General features: G+C 38.7%; 1 protein-coding gene across 1 annotated transcript; it reads right to left on the bottom strand.

Annotated features, from left to right (window-relative positions):
• Positions 1–403: 403 nt before the first annotated feature.
• Positions 404–9,669, bottom strand: tomm70a (translocase of outer mitochondrial membrane 70 homolog A (S. cerevisiae)). Its single transcript, XM_008407602.3, has 12 exons — positions 9,342–9,669; positions 6,207–6,380; positions 5,909–6,035; positions 5,714–5,823; positions 5,059–5,207; positions 3,941–4,148; positions 3,700–3,834; positions 2,904–3,011; positions 2,649–2,765; positions 2,302–2,399; positions 2,101–2,223; positions 404–2,020 (listed from the first exon to the last, which is right to left on the bottom strand). Exons 1-12 carry the CDS (start codon positions 9,573–9,575, stop codon positions 1,867–1,869), a joined length of 1,737 nt encoding a protein of 578 aa, XP_008405824.1. The 5' UTR covers positions 9,576–9,669; the 3' UTR covers positions 404–1,866.
• Positions 9,670–12,666: the final 2,997 nt, after the last annotated feature.

Below are 12,666 nucleotides of genomic sequence, written 5' to 3'. Positions count from 1 at the left end.
CTATTTTTATTTGCTGTGTAAAAGAAACTTCCAGGTTTCTTAACTTCTGTTTAAGAAGTCAGTATCCGTCTAGTGTTGTGGACGTTTACATATGTCCAAGTCAGTGGTGTCCAAAATATTTTTTCTTTAGTTGCTAGATATGCTAGTCTGACCACTTAAACCACTTTTAGATTTGGGCAACAAGACAGTGCAAGGGACAAAACAATGTTACCAAGTCAAAATAGGGATAGGTGACCAATATAAAAAAAAACACCAAAAAACACTGTGCTAACATTACACCAGAACGCAATGTGCATCTTAATTCCAGTATTAGATTAGAAGTATGAATTATGCTAGAAAAGTTTCAGAAAACTACAAAAACAACAGAGGTCAGTGTAAACAAAGAAACCTTTTAGAGGTAAACTTCATTCCAAGAATTATGACTTTATTAGGACTCATTCCACTTTGGTCACCATGAACATTGTTGAAGTTTTTTTTTACCAAACAGCCATAACTTAGGTTACATCAAAAAAAAAAAAAACAACAAAAACAAAAAAAAAAAAAAAAACGGTTAAATCTTGTTTTTGACATTGGGGAGTCACCACACACAGCAGCAGTGGTTCTGATTCTTTAGTATAACCAATGTGTTAAAACTCTGCCATACTGCTTTGAAAGGTCTTCAGATGTAGAAGAGGTCCCAGTCGGCTCGGTAAAAACTGAGAACGCTCTGCATGTCGGATTCAACAGTTGACTACTTTAATAAAAAAATAAGTCATGCTGGGAAGCAGTCTCGCAGTCTCTTAGATCCAGACGCCGTCTGGGCTTCATGTAGGCAGCATAAATGGGACCCATAAGGTCAGCGTTGTGAAAATACTTTTAGAAAATGAGAGAGGAAAAGTAGCAAAGCAATTCCTTACGAACTTGGACAAACTGTTGGAATCAATCAGAAATGGACAAATGACCATAATAAAAAAGATTAATCTCTGTTCAGTAATAAGCTAGAAAAAGAAAAAACACATTCCAGATGATATCTCCGGAGACTAGAGGCAACTTAAAAATAAAATTAAAAAACACAACACAGATGGCTAAGTTTGTCTGATCAGAGGGGTTTTGCCCAAACCACAGATTTTAAGATTTTTTTTCTAGTGTTCAAGACAGCTTGAGCATTGCATTTACATTCATACAGTGAGCATGCTGCACAAAGATTATATATTTAAAAATAAGATTTAACAGGCAAACCTATTATTAAAAAAAGACTAAATAGACTTCTTTTAGGCCCAGTACCCATGGGATCGATTCCAGCATTGCAAATACAAACATTTCACGACTGACTATAATTATCTCGCATTCAGAACTGAAGGTCTATGTTGCAAAATGGAAGCAGCTGAGAAAAACCCTTCGGATCAGGATGAATTGCCAAGTGAACAGTCCTTTAGAACCTCATAGAACTCACAGTATTTTCTGCAGACGTAAATGTTACAAAAGCCATAAAGTCAGTAATAGGTTCAACAAAACAGCACATTTCTGTGTATTACTTAGAACAGCTGTACATGGACATTTGTGTGCATTTTTTCTCACCTCTACACTGACTAATGAAAATATTTCACTATTACATTGGGCTGAGTTAGGTGTTGGCAACGGACTGCGCTGGTCAAATCACGCTCCCGACACCGAGAGTAGCGGAGACAGAAATAGAAATCCTCTTTTCCTATCCCGACAAACCCTTTAAAATGTGAAAAAACGCACAATCAAACTCAGGGTTCCTTCTTTTCATTATAACAACCAGTATTTTTTTTCCTCTCTCTCTTCCCACAAATCAGGTTTTATTTGAAACGGTAAAACAGTTGGGTTCTGCAGCAAAGACTTTACGACGAATTGGCGGAGACGTTACAGCGTGGGGGGTTTGAGGCCGTACTTCCGGGCCACTTCAGTCTGAGCGTACGCCGCATCGCATAACGAGTACAAATGGGACATCTCCATCTCTGACTTGGCCAGGTTAATGGCTTTGTTGAACATCTCTATCGCTTTGTCCAGGTTGCCCCTGAAAAGATAAACGCTCCAGTTATTGCAAACGTTAAAGTACAATTCTACTTTTTATTTGTTTGTTTGTTTTAAACTTACCTTTGAACTTCAATGGTTCCCATGGTTTCATAGGCAAAGTCGCATTTGTTGTCGATCTCAATTGCCTTGCTAATAAGATCCAGACCCAAGTCGAGGTCTTGTTTCCACTGGAGCTGCAGCAAACTGAACATACATTTAACAATTACTAAAAGAATCTCAAAAATCTATTACCAACATGTCAAATAATGAAAACACACCCACCCTTTGTGAACATATGTAGTAGCATTATCTGGCTCCAGTTCGATACACTTGTCGTACATTTGATCAGCTTTTCCAAACTGCTGCTGGTCAGTTAAAGCCTGAAAAGAACATAAAGTCATCAAGTCTGTCACAATTCAGGCTTTCCCTTAGCCTGGCGGGCTACCAGGCTTTACTTGTGCCCCTACCAGGCTAAGCATCGCATATTAGTCTAACATGCGATTTAGCAGAAAAACCTTTTTAATTATAGCATTTTTTCAAAATAGGATTTAATTTGATCAGTTTTGCTGGATTATGATTGCTAGACTACTTTTTTTAAGTTAGCTCCCAAAAGAATAAAACAATCCTACCTGAGCATAAAGCGCATAGCCTTCAGCACATTTTGGAAACCTTCGGATCACATCCTCAAAGCCGTCCATGGCCGTCTGTACCTGCGACGGGTTGTTTCCAGTATAAGCCTGTCTGTACTGAGGAACACAAGAATTCACAAACAGCATTAAAATACAGTAGATACAAAAAAAAAAAAATCCAAAATCTTTGTTTAAATAATTAAAAACGGCATCAGGTTAAAGATGCTCCTGGGTTCATTTTCGGCGATTACTCACAAGGGCGAAGCACTTTTGTGCCTGAGCCAGAGCAGAATCGGGCCTGAGGCGGATGCACTCGTCAAAGTCTCCCACTGCTTCGTCCACCTGGTCCAGCAGGATCTTCAGCTGAGAGGAAAGATGCAGGTCTTGTTAGCAAAATGTCGAAGAAACTCCCAAATCACATTCTCACATTTCTTGATAACAGTACATTAAACACCTTTTGAAGGAAAAGCAGTAGAAAGTGAAGCTGATTTGATTTAGTTTTGCAGAACTTGTATCATGCACTTCCTTCAGCAGTAACTCAGAGGATCCCTAATGCTTGAAATAGCCCATTTTTTTTCTCACCCGTCACCCATTAAAGGGAAGAAAAAAAGGATTAATTAAGTACTTTTATATATATATATATTTCCTAACTGACTTTTGAAGGCAAATGGCTTTATAAACCTAACAATTGTGCTCACGTTGCGTTGGTCTACCAAAATCCAAATAAATTTTTTTCAGGTTTGGAGTTGTGACAAAAATTAAAAGGAGGTTCAGGGGCTATAAAGACTCATCCAACCTCATAGTCTTAAACTATTAATTTAAAGGGAAAGTAATTAATACACCTTTTGAAAACCGTAGTCTAAATTGGCTACACGTCATAAAAATATAAAAATAAACTAATGTATTTGGAGTTCTATTAAGAGCAATGTTATCAAACTCTAATCAGTAATGTGATCTTATGTTTTTCTCAACAAACCACTGTTTAGATGATAAACTAAACAGTAAATTGGGGGCGAGGGGGGAGAGAAATGACGACTCGACTTCTTCCTACCTGACCCCTGTGGTGATACACGTCTGGGTTGTGGGAGTCGATATCGGCGGCCATGTTGAAGTCTTGCGTAGACTGCAGAGGCTGCTGCTGCTGCATGTACATGCTTCCACGCTTTATCAAAGCGTTCGCTCGTAGCTGCAGGAGCGATGAACAGCAGGTTCCAACATTTAGCTTCACCAACATGCACTCTGAGAATTTGTTGCTGCTAAATGTTTCTGACTGAAACACCAACAGTGTGTACCTTCACATTAGCCTCCTGCATGTTGATGACCTGGTCCAAGTCAGGCTGGGCGGCCGTAGCGTTTCCGATCAGCAGGTAGAAGGTGGCCCTCAGCAGCAGGGCCTCTGCCGTGTAGCGGCCCCCCGACTCTATCTCCTTGGTGCATTCGCTGATGATTTTGTCATAGTTCTCCTCGTCCATGTACTGCTTGGCCTTCAAGTAGCCAGAGCTGGAAAACAATGGATGACAAACAAAATCTAAATAAAGCTGCAGTTTAATTAACATGTTGCCATCCAATCAACTCATTTGCATGCTGAAGCCCTTTGGACCTTTTACAATGGCTCTTAAAAACTTTTTAGAACCAACTAATGCTTTCAAAAGGTAGATATAAAAAAAAATTCAGCTTTTAATTTTATCAGTGAATAATTTCAGTGAATTTTCACAACAAAGTGACACTAAAAGGAACAAGAGTATTTTTTTACATTTTATTTTTATCTAGAATGGGGATGAAAATGGCTTTTTTTGTGGTGAAGATTTCAGAAAACTTAAAGGGCCTTCTACATTTAAATTTTAAACAAAGTCATGAAAAATAACCATCGAATAGGTGCTTTTTTTTGTTGTTGTTTTTTTAACCAATGTTCGCTAAACTTTAATCCCTACAGTAAGCTTTGCAACAATTTTTATCTGAATGCTAAAACACTATTTTCAAGCCAAACCTGGTTAAAAAGATACTTATATAAAATAAGAACCTTGTATTTTAATAACTTAATGCAACAGTCAGCCACGTTTTAAAGCAGAACTGTTTGTGCAGGTTTAGACTAAAGGCTTAAAGTGTGCAGATGCATTTCTCTTTGATTTCCATTATGAGGCCTGTAGTTTTGTCACTTTGTACTCAAAGTTCTCAAAAAAAGCAGCAGATTATGGAATAAAAAAATCCTACCAGAATCGTTTAGTAAAGCAATGAGAGAAGCCCGGTTGGACTCAGTTTAATTCCTTTTTTCATTAAAATGACTCAAGCTTTTTAAATCCTGTCAATCAATTATTTATTTGGAACATTTCAGCAAGATGATTTGTAACAACATCCTCCAAGGTTAGTAAAAAAAACATCCCAAAAAACAGATTTTATACATCAAACTGACCTCTCAGAGATTTCGGCAGCTTCCCCCTCCTTATCTTTATCTTCGTCTTTCTTCTCACCCTTCTGCTGCGGCTGGGAGATGATGTCATCAGTGAACGAGCTAAAATAGGACTTAATGAACTGAGGGGAAGGCATCATCGGCTCACGATTCTGCAGAGAGAAAAATAAAATACAATAAGATACCCGAGTCAACCTGTTTAGTTTTGTTTCTGCAGCTTCGGCCTCACGTTTTTAAAGACAGATCTAACTCTGGTATTTAAACAGAAATAATTTAGGTTATTCTAACTTATGTAAAACAAAGTTCAGTTTTGCTTCAGACCATGAGGAAAAAAAAAAAGACATTTTTTATTAGGCGTATGAAATAATCTGGTTTCAGTTGTAAATAACATTTTCCAAATTTAGGCTTTTAAATCAAGCATTAAATTGTACTTTAATGCAAAACTGTGCAGTCTGAATATCAAGCACTTTCCAAACCTTGAAAATACTTCATTTAAATTTAAGCACCTTCAAGGACCTCAGTTGCAGACCCCGGCAGCACATCAGTACAGAATTCAGTACAGTCTATTATTTTAAAATGTTGTGACTGGGACATGACTTAAATAAATACATTTAAAAAAAAACACAACTTTCATAGATGACTCAAACTAAACCAATACCTTGTATTTTTCTTTGGCCTTCTCTTTCCCCAGCTGCTTGAGGACCTTGTCAGCGAGCAACATGCTCTGCTGGTTCTGGAAGGCCTCGAGAATACACACAGCTGTGACGTCTGTGAGGGAAAGAGTCAGCAAGAGTCAAACATTTACAGAAAACGGTTGAAGGACATCTAATCTAAGACACAACAACAAGCTCACCTTCAAGGCACTCCCTCTTGTTGTCCAGTCTCTCCAGAGCTTTGGCCCTCCTGAACAGAGCCTTGATGTAACGCGGGTTCAGCTCGACGGCCTGGGAGCAATCCTGGACCACTTCTGTCCACTTCAGCTGAAACGACAGGATAACCTCGTTTAATGCATCCAAACTAAAGTAAGCAGAGTCAAACGTGTTGGAGAAGGTCGTGAACATAACAGATCACAACCCCTACGGTCTGTAGAAGACCATTCTCCACCATGTTGTTTTGGGTTAAAACAAAATGGCTGCCATCAAGGTGCCAACCTGCTGTTCGTATGCCGCTGCTCTGTTCTGGTAGAACGTGGACAAATCCGACTTGTGCTCTTTGGGGCAGAGAGCAATGGCCTCAGTGTAGCACTGGATCGCCTTGTCGTACTTGCCAGCCTTAAAATATTTGTTGCCCTTATTCTTTGCCGCTTGGGCTCGGTCCAGAGGGCTCTAAAGGAAAAGATGGGCAAAGTAAACGAGAGTTAAATGAGAGGGGGAAAAAAAACCAAAACAAAAACATGAGGAGTCTGATTTGAAGAGTAAGTGATGCATGAATTTGTTTTACATGTTGAACTTTTTTTTTTATGGACAATTTAAAACAAAATACTTTGACACATAAAGAATGGTGTTTATTTATTAATGAGAGAGCCATCTCTGCTGAAAACAACTAAATATTTAATAGTAATGTGTCATTTTCCAAGCATTAGAGAGAGCTATACTCAGGAAGGCTAAGATGGGCTTCAAACTTTATTTTGTAGGTTTTCACAAAAGTGATTAACAAATTATTTGAAAGAGAAGTATCAGATGCTTTCTGGTCAAAAATCTATCACTGCACACAGTCAGTCTCACAAAAGCTTCTAGTGTAATAAAATTCAGCCTTTGCCAAACCGGCCACTTCATAAAAACTAATCAATTTAGTAGTGAAAGTGTGCCGCCAAAAAGCCCACAAGGATTGCATTATCCCACATCCTAAAACCTAAATGGGGCTTTTGTTGACGTTCCCATGTGAACAAACAAAGTAGTTCAAGCTGAAAAAGCATTGATCCAAACTTCACTCTGCCAGTTCTTGGGTTTGTAAACATTAACTATATCCTTGATAATACATGACGACAGATGCTGAACTATTTTTCAGTTATAAAGACTAGGGATGCAAGTTATCGATAAATGAGTTAATCTAACGCATCGATCAACTAACGATCAATTGATAAGTGGCCATTTTCTCAAAAACTTGAGTTTCCCCTTGTATGAAAAGGGTCGACCGTCTTTCCACAGCACAAAGGCAAAATTTTTAATAATACGCCGAATTTAAATAGTATAAACCTTAAGGAGCTTGTCAAGTGCTTTTCAAAACAGATCCACATAAAAGTGCATTTTTCATCCCGCACTCGACTCTGTTTGAACCGTTTCTCTTTCCCATTCTGGTACGACACCGCCATTTTTTTTTCTGTATCAACTGGCTCTGCTTAAAAATGACCATCAGCGCCCTCGTCTGGATGGTGGCCAAACTACTACCATAAAAGAAGGACAAAGCAGCGCAATCAGAATTAATTGCAACTAATTTTAATCTACTACACCACTAATCGACAATTGTACGTTAATAAATTTTTTGCATCCCTAATAATGCATAGGGTGTATAATTGTACCACACCTAAGAAACCTATATTCACTTGCTCCACTAATAAAACTCCAGGTTTGTTTATTTCCTGTCAAGTGTTACATATCAAACGCTTTGCTGCAGCCACAAGCAGAAGGCGATGAAAGCAAAGAGTTGATATTTTAACCAAGAAGCACCAAGAGTTAAACTTTGATGTAGTCTGGACTTTTATTACTCCTTAAGGAAAGCCTTCTGAAGACATTTTCTCTTGTTATCCTCCATAAATAAACAGAAAGTAGTTCTCAGCCTATTTAACTTGTTAAAACCATGTCAAATTTATTGGACTACAGCTACATTATCCAGCAGTCTCCTTACACTACAGGAAAGAATACATAGTGAATCAGTTCACATGAATAATGTTGGCAATCTGGGTCTGTCGACATTTTATTCTGTCCATAGTGTGAAAACATCAAATGAGCTGACCTGTTTCAAACCTCTCTAATAAGAGCCTCTGTCTTGGTTTCGTCTCACTCAGTGAATTTCGGTTAAACGTTTAACTAGTCCTCTAAAGACAACGGAGGGACCTTTCATCCCCAAGCTGAACTTGTCGTTTTTAGTTGAACAGTCTACATTCGACCTAGAAGTGCCTCCAAAAGTGGGGACAATCATCTGAAAAAGATTTTAACTATGAAAATGTGGACTCTATTGCAGTTTTTCAAATGGAAATATTAATGTTTATAAAAACAGGCAGTGTAAATCAAAAGTCTCTTAAAGTAGCAGGAATTGAAAGTCAATTGATTAATTCTTTGGGGTTTTTCCCTTTTCCATTATCTTTATTTCTACTCTAAAGATGTCCAAGTCTGTATTTACTTGTTGTTTGCATGCAAGCATGAGCTACAGTCTGTTCTGTGGAATAAAAAGTGAAAGTAATGACACTGTTTGAATGATGTGTGCACTGTGTGGTTGGACTGCAGACTATTTTATACTCAAAAAGTCAAGCAAAACAGAAGACACCATGTGAATGACGCGCAGATAGGCAATATGTGAGCAACACGAAGAAACACATTACCGACAACCTGCTACAAAAACAGTTCGCATTTCAATAAAACTGACTATAATTGTGATAAACAGGACGAATCTTGAATAGAAAATGTACCTTTCCTCACACCCCTTCACAACACGTGGGATCACACACACGCCTACTGGGACAGGTGTGACAGGTGTCCCTCTACATTAAAAGGTTGTCTGGGATTCACTGTAGATTTACTGAATGAAAAAATGAGACTGTCCAGCTAGCTCACTCCGTCCTGTATGACATGATAGGCTCCGCTTTTAACTCCATGAATGTGAAGCTACTCTTGACAGCCGTTCCCGCCCACCTTGACTTTCTGACCCCGGTGTTAGCCAGCTAGCGTGGAACTCGTGCAGCATTAAACAGCTAAGATTAAACATGGGAGATGTTTTTGTTGCTTTCCATTAGGTTGGTTTAAAAAATAGGAGGCAATAAAGAACATTTCATCACCAATGGATGCTTTAGATGTAACTGGTTTAATACGTCAGTCACAGTAGTTAACCTAGCTGCACAGACAAGGTTAGCTTGGCAGACAGCTAGTTAGCGCAGGTTAATCCACCGCACCGAGCCACCGGCGGTCGGCCTTGTCTTCCTGCTGTTACTGACAGGGGCTCTGTCAGGTGTCCTTGACCGGACTTGAACACAATGACGACTGGCTGAGCCAGCAGCAATATTAATTGTGTCAACGTGAGGAGAGTTGGGATAACCCGCAGAGACGACAAGATTCCTCTCTGGGCTACAGTACCATGTTCTCCTCTTCACGGTTGCTTCGAGTAGCGCCGTCTTGTCCCTGAACGGGGCTGGCGCTGCCTTCAGGAGTCTTCCGCTCCCCAGTCCCTTTCGGTTCCTTAGTTTTGTTTCGGTTCCAAAAGTAAACCGCTCCGACTCCGAGCACAATGGGAGCTCCGACAAGTAGCGCCAGCTGCCAGCGGGGTAACCCGCTCCCAGACTGGGGCTCGACTGGCTTTGAAGCGGCCATGTTCCACACTGTACTTAGCAATGTTTAGCCAGACGCTACCATCAGCACACAGCGTGAGGAAACCGCTGAGCGCTTCTCTTTGGCTGATGGCACCGCAGCAGGTCGGAAAATGTAATGCTGCCCCCAGCAGGCAAGACGGTGCTACTGATTCTTTAAAAGAGACTTTTAAGTCTGTTTTAAAGACAGACGTGATTCCAGGCAGACGTAATGTTGCTTTTATTTGATTTTCTGTCCACGAGAAAAGGTGAACAAGAGCTTTATTCTTCCTCATTTGTGAGAGTGAGAGTGAACGGGATGTATGCAGAATTTGGAGTTCAGTCTTTTCCAGGGGGAGCTGGAATCAACCTGCCAATTGTAGGACGACTACTTTACCCACTGATCCATACTACGGCAAGAATGGGATCATAATTTTGATGATAAATGTAAAGTACAGTGCAGGAATTAGATGAAACTGTCATTGCTCAACTGGCAATCCAATTGAATAAAATACTTTAAAAAATTGGCTAATTTTGAAAAGGGTTATGTTCATGCTAAAAACAACTGAGCAATTTAAAATACTTCAATTGGTTGTCAAGCAATTTGGTTTGCTCCTCTTTGCACCATTACTTTAATTCAGCCATATTGGAAGGGTTTCGAGCAAGAAAAGTCATGCTATGTCATTCAGAGTTAGGGTAGGCCTTTCAAAGACACTCCAAAACTTTCATTCTGTATTTGTTTTCAGAAGCGGACTTCTTGGTGTGTTTTCGACTATTGTCTTGTCGCATTTACCCAAGAACTTGTGTCAAGAACTAATGGCCTGAAATGCAATTCATAGGTGGGACATCCTCCAAAAACTTCTACTTTGGTTACTTTTGTCTTGGTATCTTCAATAATTTTATGGGGAAATGTGAAATAGGCCGTGTTCTTACTGCTCAGCAGTGATTTACGCCTTGAAGCTCTTCTATAGACATTTTTGTCCTTTGTTTCTTATTGTTGCATTATGGGTTTTCTTTGTGACATCCTGAATAAGTTGAAATAAGGAAAACCCCACCTCTTGTATTTTCTAACTGGGAACTCGCAAAATCTGCCAAAAATTGCCTTTAGCCTTTGTTAAGAAGTTGTGATATTAAACTGTGTTTACAAAATTTCTATTCTTTTTATGGCCAACTATTTAAACAGTTAGGTCATTGCAATTAAACTGAAACTTTGTTTAACCTAAGTCACTTGAATTGCTGTACTCTTCCTCGTAGTCTTGATTATGTGAAGTGGCCGTGTTTACTTCAGGGACAGCGGTCCACCGGAAACGTCATCGTCACCTTTTAGCAACCTGTAACACCTCCTTTGGTAATTTCTGAACGAATTTACTTTATTTCATATTTTTATTCAATTTTAATTAAATTGAAAACATCAAGTTGTCAAATGTGAGAAAAAATATTCTACTACGAAAAACTATCTTTTACATGCTAGGTTTGGTATTGTTTTAGTGTGTGTACAGCTTCGGTTTGACTGAAGCCACTAGATGGCGGTGTTGCTGTCTTTTAATCAGTCCCGTTCTGGTTTGTTCAGAGAAAGTAGCGGAGTAGGGCGCCGTTGAAAATGAGCATTTAGCAGTTTTAAATACTGCTAACTGTACACAATCTAAACTAACCCTAAAAACAATCACGTAAATGTTTTACTTTTCAGTTCTTATTCAAAGTTGGAGATGCACTTAAAAAAAGTAACCGTTTTTGTTGTTGTTTTAATGTTTGTAATTTATCATAAAAGCTGTTATTTCTGCTACCTCTGCCTCTCATTTCTGAGTTTAGACAGCCTGTGTCAGGACACGTCAGGACAGGAACCTAAAAACTCAATATGTGCCCACGGCCGTCTGTTCTCAAACCTAGAGCAGCTCTGATCCATTTTAATTGTCAGCTGAGTTTGTTATGGTTTTTCACATCATGACCCAGCTAAAGAACTCAGCTGTCTGGTTACATGTGTAAAGTGTGGAGCACAATAAAACCTTGTTGTTGCGTAAAGGTAAAAGGGGGGGGGAGGGGGGATCATAAAGAATATGTGATGTCAGATATCTGATATTACACATTCTGATACCTGATATCTGATATTATCACTACTTTTTTCTCTCTCTATGATGTGTTCACTTTTCTCTGTGCTCCAAGCGTTTGTTTATTATTAGTTATTAGCTTTATCTTTATTATTAGTTTATTATAAAATGGATTATAAAACAGGTGGCATCTGTTGTACAGTTTTTATTTATTTTAATTTTATTTTTGGTATTCAAGTAAAGAGAAGTTTATGCAAATAGAGTTTAGACAGCTACATTTCAAAAAAATGTAGAAGCCATGTTTTATTACATTTAATATATCATAAATTTTCAATGAAACTCCAGCAACGTGACATAATGCAAAAAAATAAAACCAGGTTTTCAGGGTAAGAATTATTTTGTAAGTGTTTGCGTATTGTGTTCATGACGCCTATGATTTCTGTTAATTTTATATATTTGTCTTTAAGCGTATGCAGAGTCAGACAGCTTCTGGTTCCAGCTAGCAATGATGTACATTTTTTAATGAATTTCTCAGTTTGGCATTCATAAAATCTATTAACAAATAAACATCTTCTTCCTTGTTTTGTCTTTAAATTGATTTGGATTGACTTCTGCATCTAATTTGCCAAACATTTATTGAGCCTGTGTAGTCATTAAAATGTGATTTGAATGCTGGATAATCTCATAGTAATCTTCTGGTGTTTTAGCATCTAGTTTGCATGTAGGAGAGCCCTTTGACTTTCGGTTTGACCTTAACTCACTCCCATCTTCGACATAACAGCAGATGACTGTAATCTTTGTGCTATGTGGAAGTTTTTAAGACATCCGGCATGTCTCGTAAGCCTGCCTGCCCAGACTAGTCCTCCTCCCTAAGATCCATGTTGCTAAATGGAGACAATGTAGGAAAAACAATCCTCTCTTATGGGCTTGAGAGTCTAGATTTGTGTGTTTGAGGTCTCCGCTGAGAGGCACTTTGACCAGAGAACATTTTTAAACCTCAATGTTTTAGGTTTGAAAATATAGAACTCAAAAGATCAGCTCACATTGGCATAACATAATGGGATTATGTTG

The sequence above is a fragment of the Poecilia reticulata genome, chromosome 4, assembly GCF_904066995.2.
Source record: "Poecilia reticulata chromosome 4, P_reticulata-male-v2, whole genome shotgun sequence".
Classification (NCBI taxonomy): domain Eukaryota; kingdom Metazoa; phylum Chordata; class Actinopteri; order Cyprinodontiformes; family Poeciliidae; genus Poecilia; species Poecilia reticulata.
The sequence above is the reverse complement of the archived record's forward strand: the minus strand, read 5'-3'. Positions and strand labels throughout refer to the sequence as shown.

What these genes read in the sequence shown, in the direction of transcription:
- tomm70a (XM_008407602.3), bottom strand. Translation starts at nt 9,575, where the DNA reads ATGGCCGCTTCAAAGCCAGTCGAGCCCCAGTCTGGGAGCGGGTTACCC. An exon ending in CAGCGGCATACGAACAGCAG is followed by an intron (nt 6,036 to 6,206) that starts GTTGGCACCTTG and finishes CTGTCGTTTCAG; the next exon opens with CTGAAGTGGACAGAAGTGGT. An exon ending in TGTATCACCACAGGGGTCAG is followed by an intron (nt 3,012 to 3,699) that starts GTAGGAAGAAGT and finishes CTTTCCTCTCAG; the next exon opens with CTGAAGATCCTGCTGGACCA.